Source organism: Xenopus laevis, chromosome 8L (assembly GCF_017654675.1).
Source record: "Xenopus laevis strain J_2021 chromosome 8L, Xenopus_laevis_v10.1, whole genome shotgun sequence".
NCBI lineage: Eukaryota > Metazoa > Chordata > Amphibia > Anura > Pipidae > Xenopus > Xenopus laevis.
This window is the reverse complement of record NC_054385.1, coordinates 10239079-10257932: the sequence shown is the minus strand read 5'-3', so window position 1 is coordinate 10257932 and position 18854 is coordinate 10239079. Positions and strand designations below refer to the sequence as shown.

The following is an 18854-nucleotide window of genomic DNA, read 5'->3' as shown; positions in this document are numbered from 1 at the left end:
GTGAGCGAAAACTGCTGCAGAATGGCGAAGAACACTTGGGAAAAATACTTCAGCCGAGAGAGAACCCAAACAAAAGACAAGCAGCAGAGATAGATCTATATGAGACATGAAAAAGGGTGAAATAATATTCTACAAACATACATACTTACACGTGTCAAACGTAGTAAAGGGGAACTATTGTGAAAATGAAAATGTAATACAGGCTTCATAATACTGAACTGAGAAACTATAATATATATAATATAATCAATTAAATATTCAGCATTGTTTCTGAAATAATCAAGTTCATCTCCACTATCCCTCTCTCAGCATCTGTTTCTCCTCATTCTGCAGCAGTTGGGTGTCAGCCCCCCTATAAGATATATTGGATCTAACTGTCAATGAATATCTGACACCCAACTGCTGCATGAAAACAGAATGTAGAGAAATAGATGCTAAGAGAGGAATAGTGAAGATAAACTTGATTATTTCAGAAAAAAATACTGACTTTTTAATGGATTGTATTTTTAAAGTTTTTTTATTTCAGTATGCTGAAGCTTATATTAAATGTTCATTTTCGCAATAGTTCCCCTTTGAGGAACGTGCTCATTCTAGAACGTCGGCCAATAAGATACTGTGAAAAGTTTGCACGTGTCCTTGATCAAAGTGCTGCGCCATCAGTAACCAAACCATTCTGCCTTTTCAGCACCGAGAGAACAGACTTGAAGGCATGGCCAGGGATACTGATAATAAACTTGAAATTGTAGAACACTCGGTGGCCCATTGGCCAGCTTACGGCGGCTTTCATCCTGCGGGCTTTACGGAGAGGACAGTTTGGACAGCTCAGCTCTTCCCATGTGACAGTTTATGTTTATTAATGGCTGTTGCTTGCAAGAGGCAGTTGCGAAGATGCTGAACCTAATTATGTATAGATCACGCTGAAAAGGAATATATTTTAATGGGACGTTGATCTGTTCCACGTTGTGTACTTGCAATCCTATTAACAGCACATGGATTGGTGGAGAAGTAGCTTTGTGATTGGCCCAGAGTAGAGCGACTCCTAGGGTAGAGATCTCAACCATGATCCCTGGTGCCAGGCTTAAGGACTGGCCGCAGATAGATCCCTTCGGAAAGGACTGGCTGTGATCTGGTCTCCTTGAGGTCACTAGAAAGACTGATCCCTGCAGGGGGTAAAGCAGCTGAAGGAAGTCTTTGTTCTAGTGTTCTGTGCTATATCCCACACCGTCATGAGTGAAAATCCCCAATGACTTTGTCCAGTTTAGCATTCAGCCTTCCTGAAGGTGGGCAAGATGGCACACTCAGTGGGCAACCTATTGGTGGAACGCCGTAGTGTTAGCGGAGCGGCCAATTTACACCATGATTCCATCACCATTTGTAGTTCATTCTTACACGTGATAAAAAGGAGCTACGGATTATCCATAGAAGGTTTTAGCCACAACGTTAAAGTGCCTTATTGCCAGAGCATTCGGGAAAGATTACTTGAGGTCCCCCCTCCCCCCATCAGAAAAATCACACTCGTATTTAGACAAAATCAACAAATAAATGAAACGACGGAGATCTCCTCTCCCGCTGGAACACACGGGGCGCCGAGAAGCAGCAGGTGAAACAGCCTCGACTGCGTCCGTCTTCTCATAGCGATGTGTCCATGGTGTCTTCGTTATAATTACTGCAAAGGTCAAGGACTTTCCTGGAATCCCCCCCCAAGAAAAGGAGAAATTAAAGGACAAGTAGTAAAATAAGGTTTCTGTTAAATGATTTTTTTTTAGAGCAGAAAATGGGTGTGAATGATTAATTTGCTCCTGTATGTCATATAATATATAGAGTGTGACCTTTCATTATTACCTTGCCATGTCCTTGGTTTCCTCATGGGCAGAAGGCATATTGATCAAATCCGTCAGGAGAGGTAACCCTCCCTCTTTGATCAGCAGGGGGCAGTATTTGTCCGCTGAAATGATAAAAGGCAACAGTAAAAGTCACATGACATCAAAAGCAAAGGCTCTTCTTTACCTTGGGGGGATTATGCATTCATTCTATGAACACTATGTAGATACTCACGATACACAGACACCAGGTTATATAAGGCCCAGGTCGCCCAGTGCTGGCTGACAGGGGAAATACTTTGAGGGAGGAGCCGGAGAATTGGTTCAAAAGATCTGCCAATAAAAATAAGGCATACGGGTCAGCGGGGTGATTTACCAAAAGCAGTTTATTGCCAATAGATTAGCCTCAATAGTGCAAGATAGAAGACTATATTTATTCTGTAGAATGCTTTACTATACCTGAGTAAACATCTCTAGAATCTCTGTTTGTTTAGGATAGCAGCTGCCATATTAGCTTGGTGTGACACCACTTCCTGCCTGAGTCTCTCCCTGCTCACTCATAGCTCTGAGCTCAGATTACAGCAGGGAGTGGAGGAGGGAGGGGGAGAGGAGCAAACTGAGCATGCTCAAGCCCTAGCCTTGGAGGTTAAACTGAAAACAGGAAGTTTGATACAGAAGCCTATGAGTACACAATAGAAGGAAAGAAATGCTGTGTTTCTTTTGACAGAGGACTCAGAGCAGCATTACTTTGAGGGTTTACTGGTGTATTAATATAGACCTTTCTGATAAAGCTTACTTAATTTTAGCCTTTCCTTCTCCTTTAAGGAACAGCAATATAAGCACATAGGGAGAGGGCTGATTAGCAAGCAGACAACAGTAGCCTTCATAAATACTCATCTCCCATAGCCATGAAGTTCCTGAATAACAAGCATCTTATCCATAAATGAACTAAATCAGCCAAGCCAGCAGCATACGTGAGGCACGGAGCATTTCCTCAAACACTTTGGTGATTGACTTTAAAACACACACAAAATATCTGTGCATAGACTTTCTATGGTTCAAGACACACACAGATTAGTGTTGTAACACTTTGGTGATTTCACTAGGTTCTGTTATTTGTTTTTTCCATAGCCTGTGACTCTGATCTTTAATTGTATCTTGAATTCCTCTAACCTGTAGTTAATATTCCTTCTTGAGCTGATGTCCCAGCTGCGGATAGCGCTCCACATCCGATCTTCCACCTCTTGTCGGGTCGGCTCAGCAATGAACCAGACCTGAGGCCCATCGAACGTGATGTGAGACAGCACCCCACAGGCGTTGTACGACACCTCTATCCCGTCTGCTTTGCTGTCCAAGAGGTTGCTAAAAGAACAGAGCAACATCGGCCTATCACCCCCTGCCATGCTGATAGACTAAAACATGTCACACGGTAGATTGGAATACCTGAAAACTGTGATGAACTGTGATGTCATCAGCTGAGGTCGGAGCTCACGCACCTCTGCTACATTTCCCAGAAGTCCCAGCATATTCCGGTGCAGCTCTTGCTTTTCTGGGAATTCCTAAGAAAAAAAGTAACGTTTTTTTAAGTATACACCGAATCCACTATTTTGGATTCGGCCGAACCCAGGAATCCTTGCCGGAAGATTTGGGCGAATACCGAACCAAATCCGAATCGGCATATGCAAATTAGGGTGGGAAGGGGAGAACATTTTTTACTAACTTGTTTCGTGATAAAAAGTCAAGCGATTCCCCTACCCACCTATAATTTGCATATGCAAATTAGGATTCAGATTCGCCCTAATCCATCTGGAAAAGGCCAAATCCCGAACCGAATCCTGGATTTGGTGCATCCCTAGTTTTTTTTTCTACCCAGCGACAGAAATAGATACGTGATTTTAACAGATTTTTAACGTTTTCTTCTTCTGTCTTTTAAATTGGGGTCACTGATCCCAACAGCCAAAGACATATTGCTCTTCTGAGGCTACAACGGTTACATTTTATTCCCTCTCATAGGTCTGTCATTCAAATCACTGCCTGGTTGCTAGGGTAAATCGGACCCTAGCTACCAGATAGCGGATGAAATTTGTAGCTGGAGATTTGCTAAACAAAAAATCTAAATAAGCCATGCCAATTACAAAATATTGCAGAATTCTACTGCCTACATCATACTAGAAGTTTATTTAAAGGTGAACTACGCCTTTTTAGCAGACACTATTTACTGTACATATCTTTCTGTACATCAATGCATAACATGGGCCCTCCACTTACTTTGAGACACTCCAAAAACAGCTTCATTCCATTGTAGTTGAGGAACATCTCACAGTTATCGGGAGTTTCGTCGGTAATGTTCCACAAGGCGCTCCAGGAAAACTCCATCACCTGATCGCACTGGCACCGGGAAATAAGAAACGGGGGTATTTATTGGGCACCAGCTGACCAGTTTAGCCCTGGCCAATACCACAACTTAAAGGGATACGGTCACGGGAAAACGTATGTTTTTTTTTTTTTCAAAACACACGAGTTAATAGTGCTGCTCATGCAGAATTCTGCACTGAAATCCTTTTTTTAAAGGGGCAAACAGATTTTTTTTTTTTATATATATTTAATTAAGAAATCTGACATGGAGCTAGACATACTGTCAGTTTCCCAGCTGCCCCCAGTCATGTGCTCTGATAAACTTCAGTCACTCTTTACTGCTGTACTGCAAGTTGAGTGATATCAACCCCTCCCAGCAGCCTAACAACAGAACACTGGGAAGGTAACCAGAAAGCAGCTCCGTAACACAAGATACCAGCTGCCTGGTAGATCTAAGAACAGCACTCAATAGTCCCACTGAGACACATTCAGTTACATTGAGTAGGAGAAACAACAGCCTGCCAGAAAGCAGTTCCATCCTAAAGTGCTGGCTCTTTCTGAAAGCACATGACCAGGCAAAATGACCTGAGATGCACCTAAACACCAATATTCCAACTAAAAAATACACTTGATGGTTCAGGAATTAAATATATTGTAGAGTGAATTATTTGCAGTGTAATTTAGAAATAAAAACGACATCATAAAAATCATGACAGAATCCCTTAAAACTTAATGCTGCATCTCCATGTTGGATTCCTTTGTTGTGTCTATAACGGATGTTCTACGCTGCAGCTTGTGCCCATACTCACCATTTTATCCTGCAGCTTCTTCTGTATTAGTTTAAGCATTGTCTGCAGCAGAAAAGAAACAGGGTTATCTGTAAAGCCCCTTATACACTGTGCTCATTGTATCAGAAGATCAACAATAACACAGGAAGTTATAACTGCATGTACTGACCATGACAAAGCCCATCTTGCCGACAGCCTCTTTATGGTCATTGTCCACCTGGCAGACTAATGCGTTGCAGAGATGCACGGCAATGCGTTGGATAGACTCGTCCTGCCTCGTAGGGATCAGTATGTTGAGCAGCAGTTCATTGACCCTTTGGTATTGGAATTCTAGTTCTTCCGGGATGCTGAAGTTGCACAGGGTGAGGCAACAGTTTCTCTGAACCTAAACGGGACCCAAGAGGTTTCATTCCTCGTCTCAGACAGCGGACAAGGTTTAGGGAAGAGGGATATCCGCATTATCGTATGGCTCACCGTGACTTCCTGATAGGACTCCATGCCGTTTAGCACCACTTGGATGACCTGCTGTCTCAGGCGGACGCTTTGCTCGCTGCGGTAATCGGAATTTGTGAGATAGAAAAGGGCGGCGCTCCCTGTCACCTGGATGGTTTTGTCGTACTTGTGACACTTCAGAGCGGCGATGACCAGCTGCAAACAGGTAAGTGCTCCATGATTGGACACTGGCACTTGACACTTATGCAAACCTCAGCATAGTATAATAATAAACATTCACACTCAGTAATTACCTGCAGGGCTCTAAGTGGTTGGTTACAGCGCTCAATACGGGCAATGTCAAAGAGCAGATTAATGGCACGGGAGGTAATCTCAGGACGATGCTCCGTGTAGGCCTCTATTGCATTCAACACTTGCTCTTCATTCTTGTCCCCACTCACCTGTGAAATGGCACAAGATTAAGGGCATTCTTACAACATAGAAAGATCTATGGCATAGTTTTATGGGATCTCTTTGTACAGACTATGAGCAAATTTATGGGCTGTTCCTGCTGAATTGTGCTTAGTACAGTATACAACTGTATAGAAGTGAAGGGCTACAAAGCACAACACTATTTATATATTATATGTAAAGAGCAATCTAAATCCATTTACCTTGAAGGCTGGGATGTGAATCAGACGACACAGAGATGTTTCAAACAAGCCCAAGAACTGCAGGGGTCTTTTCAGGGCTCGGAAGGGACTGATGCTGCTTTTTGAGGGATTGTTGCTATATGGAGAAAGTAGACAGGTAACAAATGACCCTAAATATCACTTAGAGACGCCATTGTATTCTCTCTCTAGTTTATTGAAGGGGAACAGAAGTAAAAAATATTGAATTATATTCACCCAGGTTACATTACAGAATGTCTGGCCAGTTGCCCATGTAGCAGCCATATAACTACCAGCAGCACAATCTATTATGAACATTAAACCGTGAATAGATAAGATGAATACAATTTTGTCTTTGTCAATATAGTGTGTATCAAGTGAGTCTTTAATTCTCACATAACTAAATGGAATGACACATCTGGGTGTATCACCGACACCAGTTAAACATTGACAACATGTTTTCACAATTGTGCTGGGGCAGCTCTAGAACCTCTCTAGATGTTTCTGTCTTCTTTTAGTGTCTTAACCCTGAGCAAATGACGTTAAACCCCAGTTACGTTTATAGGTTACTGGTTTTGACATAGTTTTAAACTCACTGTGCCTGACACTAACATCCCTACCTTTACTGCTACTTTACTTATGTTTAAGCCCCAATTTGTCTGGTTCCTATAATGAGATTATATCATAATGTCAGTGCAATTGCCATACTGTTATACTGTTATAGGTACCCAGGACACAAATAAGCACTCACCTCAATTCTCCCCATAAATGATCTTCAGGCTGGGCCCCCTTAGCTCATTACAAGGTTACAGATATATAGAAACATTGGGGTAACAGTCACCCTGCTATAGTTCCAGGGGTACCCAGGACACAAATAAGCACTCACCTCAATTCTCCCCATAAATGATCTTCAGACTGGGCCCCCTTAGCTCATAACAAGGTTACAGATATATAGAAACATTGGGGTAACAGTCACCCTGCTATAGTTCCAGGGGTACCCAGGGAACAAATAAGCACTCACCCCAAATCTCCCCCTAACTGGCCTTCAGACTGAGCCCCCTTAGCTCATAACAAGGTTACAGATATATAGAAACATTGGGGTAACAGTCACCCTGCTATAGTTCCAGGGGTACTCAGGGCACAAATAAACACTCACCCCAAATCTCCCCCTAACTGACCTTCAGACTGGGCCCCATTAGCTCATAAAAAGGTTACAGATATATAGAAACATTGGGGTAACAGTCACCCTGCTATAGTTCCAGGGGTACTCAGGGCACAAATAACTACCCACCCCTACTTGGCCTTCATTTTAAGTCTCTGCTTTGGTTGCTGGGAGCTACTGCTCTAATACCTGGGAGGGCCGAGCTCATCATCCATTTTGGAGACAGCACAATTCTCCAGGGTCAGGTGCCCAGAGATATCCAAAGAGACAAGCTCCTCAAGATGTTGTACAAACTGGCTCAGAACTTTGCGGGTCAGCTTAAATTTGTAATAACTGGAGAGCCTATCACGGGAGATATCCAGATGCCTGTAGGAACAGAGAGAAAGTTTAAAAACAGACTTGTATAGGCATGTCTATTCCAGCAGAACAATCCATAATCATAGAATGCTGGGACCTATAACACAAGACTCTACTCTGACTTTATTGGCTAATATGCCAATGCTCTGACTTTATTGCCAATTGCTCGCTGGAAAAAGAATGCACAGGAATCATGTGATGGGTGAATAAATTATCATATTGTTACAACACTTGTTGTGCTCTGTGTCAATTAGGGACACACCAAATCCAGAGGGGATACAGACATAACCCACCAATTTATATAGGGTTTCAGTTGGGGTGAGCTGAATCACAGCTCTTAAACATATGTGGCTTTAAAGGGCAATATAACCTGTGTTCAACATCAAGCAGATATATTAATCATAAAATGTACAGTTTTTACAATTCCTTTAATTCTTACGCTTTTTTTTTTTTACCCTTAATATTGCCCCAAGTAAGCTCTGTATAAACAGTCTCTTACTGAGTCCATTGTGTCAGGCTTACAGATCAGAAGAAGAGGACTGCGCGGAAGATCTAATTACATAACTTATTCTCCTCCCACCAGGAAGGTGAGACCTAACATCCACTGAAAATGTTTACTCTAACGTACTGATTGGCTGAATATAATGAACATTGTTCTTACAGGAAGTAATATAGACAGAGTGAAATAATTGATAATAGCTTCAGAGTAGTGATGTGCGGGCTGCATCGGAACTTTGTAAGACACAGGTATATATGTAGTGATGGGGTCAGGTAGGATTCGGGCTGGGAGCTAGCAAGCTAGTGTCAGGCGCACATCACTACTCCAGAGAAAACTGTGGTTAGGGTTAGCATGGAATATGCTTCATATACTGTAGTTCCTGTAGACTGTGTAAATAGCATCACCTGACAAAGACTTAAGGTGTGAAAACAAAACACGTTGATCATGTGTCTCACTGAAATCTGGTTCAGCCACTTGCCAGTGACAAAAAAAGTAAAAAGGTACCAGCAGGACATTAAAAATGGAAATTTAAAGGAGAACTAAACCCTAAAAATGCCATATTTTATATATTGAACTTATTGCACCAGCTTGTCAATAGCAGCAATGATCCAAGACTTCAAACTTGTCACAGGGGGTCACCATCTTGGAAAGTGTCTGTGACACTCACATGCTCAGTGGGCTCTGATTGGCTGTTGAGAAGCAAAGCTTAGGGCTCATCACTAATTATCCAGCAGAAAATGAGCTTCCCTGGCTGTAATATAAGCTGATGCTACAGGTTTGCTGATTATTAAATTCTGATGCTAATTGCACTGGTTTCTGTGCTGCCATGTAGTAATTATCTGTATTAATTACTAATCAGCCTTATATTGTGACATTTCTATTCTGTGTGTACTGTATATTGTGAGTGGGTCCCTAAGCTCAGTAAGTGACAGCAGCACAGAGCATGTGCAGTGAATCAGCAGAAAAGAAGATGGGGAGCTACTGGGGTATCTTTGGTGACACAGATCTTTACTGTTAAAGGGCTGTGGTTGCCTTGGGCTGGTACAGAAGCACACAACATAATGTACAACATTCCTAGATACTTCTTTATTTACGATTTAGTTCTCCTTTCAGCTACGCAAGCTAAACACTTAGAGGGTAAGTCAACCAAGGCAACTAGGGACACAATTCTGTTTAAAGCTCTGCAACACAAGTGACAGCGAGGGGGAGAAGGAAGTGTAACTGCGGAGGTCACATTTGCCTTTAATTGTGGGTGGCACCAAAGAGCTGCAGCTATATCCCTAGATTTATTCCTGATCAGTTTATATTAGAGGCTACGTAATTATGTTCTTGTAGAAGACCTGCCGGTATGTGGTTACCGAAAGCCTTGGATCCACTTCTCCCCGCAGAAGACTTACCTCAGTTTGTGTAGCTGCACGATGACCCGGATGTGTTCCTCAGACAGGTCCATATTGTACAAGACTAGTGACACCAGACTGTCCTTCCACTGTGTAAGGAAGCCAATGTCATTCAGCTGGATTCCAGAGAGGTTCAGGGCTTTCATGCAGACGAGGGGGCGCAGCATCTGTTCCACATCCACCACTTTGGTGATGCACCCGAGGTTGAGGAAGCGCAGCTGCTGGAATCCTTGGAATGTAAAGTCCCTGACAAGGACCTGCCTAGTGGGGTTTACCAGGCGGTCAGTCTCATCATAACCCCCCAGGCTCTCCTCCTCATAGAATATGTTGCTACATCCAAAAAGGCTGAGGGACACAAGGGTTTGGCGGAAGTTAGCCAGTGTCTGTAAGCTCTTGGCCGTTAGCCTTTCACAGTTAGTAAGGTAGAGCTCAACCAGATCCTGAAATGTAAAAGAAAAAGCCTCAGATTGCTGTTTTATAACTGGACCCGAGTCAGTACAAGTAACACAGTCACCAGGACTATAGTTTCTTTTAAGCTTCTCAGCTATCATAATATACATTGCCACACTAATTAAAGGAAAACTAAAATTATCTTGTGGAGAATACTTTCGCCACAGCATGTAATATGACTGCACCGGCCCCTAAGCATAAATACAACATAATGTTCTGAACACACACTCTATACACTCATACTGTACTGTCTAAGGGAAACAATATGGCACCTCCTCCTCCCATATGTATAAATACAAATATACAGAGAAGGAATGTTCTGGGCACACAATAAGCTATACCCTCATACTGTACTGTCTAAGGGAATCAATATGGCACCTCCCTCCTCCCATATGTATAAATACAAATATACAGAGAAGGAATGTTCTGGGCACACAATAAGCTATACCCTCATACTGTACTGTCTAAGGGAATCAATAAGGCACCTCCCTCCTCCCATATGTATAAATACAAGTATACAGAGAAGGAATGTTCTGGGCACACAATAAGCTATACCCTCATACTGTACTGTCTAAGGGAATCAATAAGGCACCTCCCTCCTCCCATATGTATAAATACAAATATACAGAGAAGGAATGTTCTGGGCACACAATAAGCTATACCCTCATACTGTAATGTCTAAGGGAATCAATATGGCATCTCCTCCCATATGTATAAATATAAATATACAGAGAAGGAATGTTCTGGGCACACAATAAGCTATACCCTCATACTGTACTGTCTAAGGAAATCAATTTGGCACCTCCTCCCATATGTATAAATACAAATATACAGAGAAGGAATGTTCTGGGCACACAATAAGCTGTACCCTTATACTATATTGTATAAGGGAAACAATACGGCAGTTTCTGCTTATGGGTCCAAATAAAAATGTAGACATAAAAGCTTCACATTCTACTGTCCATTTAATATAAAATACTTTTTTTTACTATAAAAGAAATGATAGATTAGCCCTGCTTATATATAAGCAATATTCCCTTTGGTACCCAATGCGATCACTCCCTACTACTCACTTGTTTCCGTATAGCTTCCAAATCCTGATCTTGCACAATGTCTTCTCGCAGGTGGAGGCGTGTGAGCCGCGTGCTTTGTGGCTCCGAGAAGAGCGTGAAGAAACTATCGTGAGGCTCAAAGCTACTGTCAGCATTAACCAACTCGATGTATCTGAAACAAATAAAAGAGGTTAGCAAACATATACCCAACAAAGCACACATGTATATAGGATAAATTGTACACACTCACTAGACTTGTTTTAATACAGTATCAACATTTTGGTCCAGGTTCTACTACCTTTTCCCAGGTTCACAAGCCTTTGTCTGAGTCAGTAATAGAGCCAAACCCCCAAATATGTTTTTAAAATCCCAGTAAAGAATGCTGAAGATTCATAAATCACGTAACCCTTCATGTCTTTACGTACTCATTCACAAGCCTGTCGCAGATCTCACTGGGCAGAAAGATGTCTGGGTGCAAGCGTAGGATTTCATTGTCTAGGAGGTAGCAGAGGGTTCCCTTTAAGTTTCGGAGGCAGAAGTCCGTACAAATGCTCATGAGCGAGTCAGGGCTGTCAGATGCCATCTTGGTAGGTGCACCCGAGGGGGGATGATCAGCATACAAAAAAAAAGGCCCCTGAATAGATGGCTGCCTTCCTATTTAGCTATTGTTCCTGAATCATGAGGACATCAGATTTCTAGGAGCAAATGGAAAGAAACAACTGTTAAACATGGTATAATATAATATATATTGTGCATGTTATATGAAAAATAGCCAATCACAGGTCTTTTGGGAGAAGGTGGGACAGAAAACCCATAAACCGGCTCACACTTACTGTTTGCACTACCAAGCATATCACATACCACTGTGTGTTTATGTCCAACCCTAAGTACAGAAAGGATCACCCATGAAACTCTACCTGCTGTGCTACACAGTGAGTGTCACAGCCTGATGCAGTTATTGGGTTACCTGTAACACACACACCTGTTGTTCCTATTAACAAAAAGGAAATTTACACAGAAGTAAAGCCCCTTCCTCTTCCTGAAAGGTTTATATCCTCTATTTATTCAATTCTATATGAATAGAGCCTTGAACCTTAACAGCTGCTGGTGTCGTTGGGGCCCAATATCAGTTGTTTAGCAGGGCCACAATGTATGCAATCAATGTCTATGCTTAACAGCGTATTGTAACACCTTAGACACTCCCTGCTTTAATTTGAGGGAAATGTTGACAAGTTACAGGAATCCTGGGGCACTGGCACAGTTTCTGTTTCCCTAAGTAGATCTGTATAGTGGTTTCAACCTTGAAGTTATTGGGGCCTAAAGAAATTTATTTTCAGCCCCCCTAACCTTCAAAGCCTTAGGGTGAAATCCTGAACACTACATCATTTCACATTAGTCAGGAGCCATGCTGTGACCCCTAGCAACCACTGCATTGTTACAAACCTAAGCAGCCATAGCCTACTTTGTGTTATCAGTAATGTATTCATCCTGGATCCCAGCAAAAGAACTCATTAGCTTTTAAAAATCTGCCTGTATGAGATTGCCGCTCCCAGCAACCGTGATGTTGTAAACATAAATAAAGACTCCCCCCCCCAAAAACAACACACACAATTATTGTACAAGTAAAGCCCTGCATCTTCAATAGTGGAGGTTAGAAGACTGGGTCTGTCACTGTCTAGCCATGAATATCAATATTTGACTTTTTCTGCATTCCCAGCACATTTTGTTTGATGGTGCCCATTGCACATTCAGCTAAAAATTAGCGGCTGTGTATCCACATGCAATTACACTGGCCATTCAGAGCAACGTCCCTGCCAGTACTTTGCTTATGCCCCTGTATGGCTATTAGAAATGCAGGTCTACACTTTGCTGAGCTGGCCCAAGGCAAATCTACCATGGCCCTGTGACCCCTGCACACTCCCAACTCCCCTCTGCTTGTCCCCACAAGCTGTCACTCATACCTCTGCCCCCCCCAGTAATCTCCTCTGCTATTCACCCCCCCCCCCCAAGAGATCATTCACTCCTGTGCTGGTGGTTAGTAGGTAGGGTTGCCACCTGGCCTGGCCGGTAAAAATGATGGCTGATCCCAATGTTATTAATAGAGAAAAAATATAGATGTATAGGAAGGCCAGTATTTTTTTCCAGAAAAGGTGGCAACCCTATTAGTAGGGTACAGTACACCCCAATGACCGTGCCCTAGGCAGGTACCTACCCCTATATCCGCTCCTGCAGGGTTGCCAGACAAGTGGCCCTTCAGTTGCAGTTAAAGGAGAAGTAAACCCCTTATTAAAAAAAAACTACATTTGCCCCCAGCCTATATGCTACCCCGGGCAAATGCCCCTAACTTTTTACTTACCCCTTGGTGCATTCAGTGCATCGGAGTTCACAGGTGCCATCTTCTCCGGTCTTCATCGGGTCTTCTTCTGGTGCTTCGACAATTTTTGTGACTTTCGGCACATGCGCAGTTGACAAAAAAACCTGAAGGAAGATTGCTCCAACTGCGCATGCGCCGATATGGAACTTACTTCCCGAAGACTGAAGAAGAAGAAGATGGCACCCGTGATCTCAGATGCCGTGAATCTGCACCGAAGAGTAAGTAAAAAGATTGGGCCATTTGCACGGGGTAGCAGCTAGGCTGGGAGGAGGAGGGAGGGGGGGTCTATGTAGGGTAGGTTTTTTTTTTATAAGGGGCTTACTTCTCCTTTAAAGTATCTTGACGCTGGAATATTATGGTTTTCGCATTCCCTTAATGGGGTTGTTCTGATTTAAACAACTAGTTGTTTTCAGATAGATCACCAGAAATAACGACTTTTTCCAATTACTTTTCATTTTCTATGTGTGACCGTTTTTCTAGTATTGAAGTGTAAAGTGTCATTTTTCTGACCCTGTAAACTGTTCTACATTGATACATTTAGTTGTTACATTTCTTATCTCTGTCCCTGCTGAGCAGAATCCCTGGGTTTCATTACAGGCAGCTGTTAGACTTGATACAATAGTTGCTGATACTCCAGAGATGCTGCTGAGAAATGTTTCAACTAAATGTTGCAAAATTTTGCATCTGTTCCTGAATTACTGATTTGCCAGACTCAAACACCAGAGACACGAACATTCAACTTTAAGCTTAGATTTTGGAAAAACAGTAAAAAATAAAATAATGGAAAGTAATTGAATAAAGTCTTTATTTCTGGGGAACAACTTGAAAACAACTGAACTGAAAAAAAAAAGTGTTTGGAACCCCATGAGTCCTGACACCAAACTGACTCTGGGACAACAGATCCTGGGCAACAATGTGGATGTGTTAGAGCCCTAGTATTTTATATAAATGGGACCCCAAAATGCTTATGAATTATTCTTATTATCTATACTATACTATATGTGTGTATATATATATATATATATATATATATATATATAATATATATATTTATAATCCATATGAATTATTCTTATTATATAGACTATACTATTTGTGTGTGTGTATATATATATATATATATATATATATATATATATATATATATATATATATATATATATATATATATATATATCTAATGCTTATGAATTGTTCTAGGTGTTACTGCAGCACAAGGTAAATGAATGAACCTTAAGTACAAAGCAGCTGGATAAAGTAGTAGAGTGACAATCACAAGTCTATACTGTCCTGTCAGCCTGTTGGATAAAGATGGCATCAGAGACCAGAAGAAGAGCCGATCTCCCCCTGTGTCACTTTCCTGTTTCCCCCGACCCCATGTACCGAGACAGTCACCCTCTCATTCAAGGTAATCGCCGCAGCTGGCCTGTCACCGACCCTCGTCTCCTACTACCCGGGTTCCGATTCGGGCCGCATTCACTGCCTCCTACTCACAAGGCATCCTCCAGACTCCGCTGTCAACAAATTCCAACGTCACTGCCGGCCAGTCGCCATAGCGACCGGGCAGCTACATTCGCATCAACAAGCCGGCAGGAAACTGCAGTCGCGCAATAAGGTTCCGCCTATGAAAATAAAATCATGCTGTGGTTAACTTAAAGGTGATGCATCCCTTTAAGGGGGGTTTACTCAGAATGTAACACCTCCTCCCACCATGCCCCTAAATCACTATATCCTAATCCTGACTGTAAAAACCCTCAAAAGCAACCTACTGCCTTTCAGATGCTGTCAGGCTTCTATTCCCCACACCTGAGCTAAAATCTTCTGAAACCCCAAAACCCTGCAGTCAGACTCCAAGCTAAAACCTTAGAAAATGGTTAACCTGTAAAATGGCAGGTTTTATGTAGAAGCCCACAGACACAGCAGCCCTGTAACAATACAATTCTGCCCATACATTTATGTAGGTTACTTTTCATCCTCCTTATTGTTGGCATCTCTGGAAGGACAGGTACCATTGAGTTTATCAGCAAGACAGAACACAGAGGACACAAACAGCCCTCTCTATTGTACTGAGAAATTTGCATGCTCCAAAACATTGCAATAAACAGGCTTGTCCCTTTAATACAGGCTTCATTGTAAACAGTTGCAGATCCCTACCCTACCAAGCACCTAGCAGAAGGTTTTCAGAAGACCAAGGGGTGCTGGTGGTATTGTACAAGCCTATATCCCAGCTAAGACCCACACTCCATTTTAACTTCAGCTCCAAGTGTACTAAACAGTCAAGACAAGATGTCCTCAACCTCAGTCCCAACTAGGGTTGCCACCTGGCCGGTATTTACTCTGGCCTGGCTGGTAAAAATGATGGTTGATCCCAATGTTATTAACAGGGGAAACAGAAATATATAGGAAGGCCAGTATTTAGGTGGCAACCCTAGTCCCAACCAATTTACAAGACTAATGAGTTGATTGTCTCATAGCTATGCTGGTGACCCTTGATATAACACAGGAGGCTGGATGCCATGGGAGACACATGCCCGATCACATGCACATATCATTGTGACCTCAGTAGTTCCACCACTTGTTCTGAGCTAAAACCTTCCAGCATCCATAGCTTAATATGTTGAGTTGCCATTTCCATTAGCTGGAGGGCTACCAATTAAAAGCTCTGAAGGGTTTTGTGATACTTCCCCCTTGTCTTCAGTTCATAATTTTACACAGAACATCCAAAGAAAAATACAAACTAGAAAAGAAAATGAAAGATAAGTGACTGACAGGGAAAAAAATATTAAGGGAGCAACTACATCAGCCCAGGAATGGCAGCGTACAACCTGACCTAAATGCAGATAAACACTAACATGACTAACTCCTTTCATGCCCAAACTTCACTGGAAAAAAATATGTATTTCCCAGTCAGATGACTAGCACTACCCCCCCCCCATATGCATGGACATACAGATTAGCCTGCTGCAACAAATTAACTGTATAATTACCCACTGATATCTAGTATTACAAATTTGCAGAGCGTCTGTCTTGCAATAAATTCAGTTAAACACATAGAAAGTGAAGTTCCAAGCAACATCAACAACACAGTTAAGTAAAAAGTGCTTCTTTTAAATGCCATGCTAGCCTTTTAAAATGCACTTTGCATGATCTGGATTTGATATTCATAGATCCCTATGTAAACTATACCAGTCCTTGTGAAAACTATAAGATGACAAATATTCTGCTCTTCAGTAGGATGGAACAGGCAATTGTTTCACATTTCAGTACATGATTGCCTGCCCAGTAAAAATACTACTTGATTATTATCATTGATATCATTATATAATAATGTAGTATAGTCATTAACAGGGAAAACAATATAGGAAGGCCTATATTCTTTCCTAGAAAAGGTGTGTGCGTGGTACACTACAGTTCATAAACTACAACTCCCAACACAATAGTCAGTATTATCTGAAGTTTGTTGGGAGTTGTACAGCAGCAATTACAAGAGAAATAAACCTAGTTAAAGGAACAGTAACACCAAAAAATGAAAGTGTTTTAAAGTAATGAAAATATCATGTACTGTTGCTCTACAATGGTAAAACGGATCAGTTTGCTTCAGAAACACTACTATAGTTCATATAAACACGTAGCAATGGCGGAAATGGAAAAAAGCTATATGGCACAGGTTAAATAATGGATAACAGATAACACCATTATGTTCTACAGAGTTTATCTTCTATCGTCTGTGTAACCTGAGCCTTTTCTCCTTTGAATAGATGCCCCCATGGCTACACAGCAGCTTATTTATATAAACAATAGTAGTGTTTCTGAAGCAAACAAAGCAATTTTACTAGTGCAGGGCAACACTGTATTATATTTTTATTACTTTAAAACAATTAAATTTTTTGATGTTACCAGTCCTTTAAGTACAAGAGGTAAAAGACAGTCAGGCTGATAGATAGATAGATAGATAGATAGATAGATAGATAGATAGATAGATAGATAGATAGATAGATAGATAGAGATGAAGGATGGATGGATGGATAGAGACAGATAGAGAGAGAGATAGATAGACAGACAAGCAGACATACAGATAGATGAGATGACAGACAGACAGACAGACAGAGATAGATATAACAGGGCACACTTAAATATTTATTCAAATAAAGTCAGAAGATACAATGGAAATAATAAAGCTGGATACATATTGATAAAAGGGATGACTGTAGAATAAAATCCCATAGGAAGAGAGATATATATAAATAGATAGAGATACTATAGACAAGCACAGTCTAGAATAATAGAAGAATAAACAACACAGCAGCCAGAGGATGAATGGAAGGCAGATGATATAAATACATTCCATACATTATTACACATTCAGATGTTGTTGCCATATACAGTATATACAGTACCTAGGCACCTAGTAGGCAGCCCATTAGGGAGTCAGTTGATAAGGAGCAGCACCCCAAATCCCAGGCAGCAGCCAGTGGGTTAGGGGAGAGGGAGTAAGTGGCAGGTTCCTGTTCCTGTTTCCTGCCGGAATGTTCCCTCCCTCCCCCCGTCCCCGAGTGGGCACAGGAAGTCACCATGTCGAGTGCACACAAGAACAAGTAAGGCAGCTCCGGGGTCCGGTATCTGTTCGGGGGGAATTGCGGGGGGTAAAAGAGAAGAGGTTTGTGGTTTACACAAGCGGTTTGTAGTCCGCAGGCATTTGCCTTGTGTTGTACCCGGACACGGTGTCAGTCACAGGGGAGAGATAACAAATGGCTGTGCGGTGTTGTGCTGCCTCAGCTCTTCTTGACGCTATTTATTGGCACATACACCAGGGACGTGACTGAGGCGGGAGCTGAGAGGGTAAATGAGTGTCAGGGCTGGAATAGGGACAATGAGCAGCTGAGAGGGGTAAATAAGGACCATTGTTGTTAGGAGGCGAGTGGGGTAAATGGGATCAGAGTTGGAGGTGAGTAGGATAAATGGGGGGTCAGTAGGAGAGAGATAATCGGTATTAGAGCTGGGGGTCAGTAGGGCTAAATGAGTATCAGAGCTCTAATACCCTTTTATCTCTTATCTCTACTGATCCCTCATTTATCCTACTCACCCCCCAGCTCTGATACCCACGTATCTTACTCATCCACTCTACTCACCCCCCATTTATCTTCCTCACCCCTACTGACTCCCATTTATCTTCCTCACCCCTACTGATCCCCATTCATCTTCCTCACCCCTACTGACTCCCCATTTATCTTCCTCACCCCTACTGATCCCCCATTTATCTTCCTCACCCCTACTGATCCCCATTTATCTTCCTCACCCCTACTGATCCCCATTTATCTTCCTCACCCCTACTGATCCCCATTTATCTTCCTCACCCCTACTGATCCCCATTTATCTTCCTCACCCCTACTGATCCCCCATTTATCTTCCTCACCCCTACTGATCCCCATTTATCTTCCTCCCCCCTACTGATCCCCATTTATCTTCCTCACCCCTACTGATCCCCATTTATCTTACT

The 18854-nt window shown here is 42.1% G+C and overlaps 2 protein-coding genes across 11 annotated transcripts in view; one reads left to right on the top strand and one right to left on the bottom strand.

Annotated features, from left to right (window-relative positions):
• Positions 1-459: 459 nt before the first annotated feature.
• On the bottom strand, positions 460-17893 carry zer1.L (zyg-11 related, cell cycle regulator L homeolog). Of its 7 annotated transcripts, none has more exons than XM_018241037.2 (17): positions 17755-17893; positions 14741-14979; positions 11409-11678; positions 11005-11155; positions 9482-9921; positions 7418-7594; positions 6070-6184; positions 5710-5856; positions 5438-5611; positions 5133-5348; positions 4985-5026; positions 4089-4208; positions 3264-3379; positions 2994-3182; positions 2056-2153; positions 1843-1945; positions 460-1687 (listed from the first exon to the last, which is right to left on the bottom strand). In XM_018241037.2, exons 3-17 carry the CDS (start codon positions 11564-11566, stop codon positions 1630-1632), a joined length of 2304 nt encoding a protein of 767 aa, XP_018096526.1. In that variant the 5' UTR covers positions 11567-11678; positions 14741-14979; positions 17755-17893; the 3' UTR covers positions 460-1629. The 7 variants fall into 7 exon arrangements, with proteins under 7 accessions (XP_018096526.1, XP_018096524.1, XP_018096528.1 ...); XM_018241035.2 differs by having other exon boundaries at positions 14753-14979; XM_018241039.2 differs by having other exon boundaries at positions 14795-14979.
• tbc1d13.L (TBC1 domain family member 13 L homeolog) overlaps positions 17814-18854 on the top strand; it is a 15958-nt gene continuing 14917 nt past the window's right edge. For 2 of the 4 annotated variants that reach the window (XM_018241043.2, XM_018241042.2), the window contains exon 1: positions 17814-17952. In XM_018241043.2, coding sequence (XP_018096532.1) covers positions 17930-17952 — 23 coding nt within the window. In that variant the 5' untranslated portion in view covers positions 17814-17929. Of the gene's footprint in view, positions 18015-18854 lie in introns of all 4 variants that reach the window. The other 2 variants (XM_041573222.1, XM_041573221.1) reach the window with 1 other exon arrangement.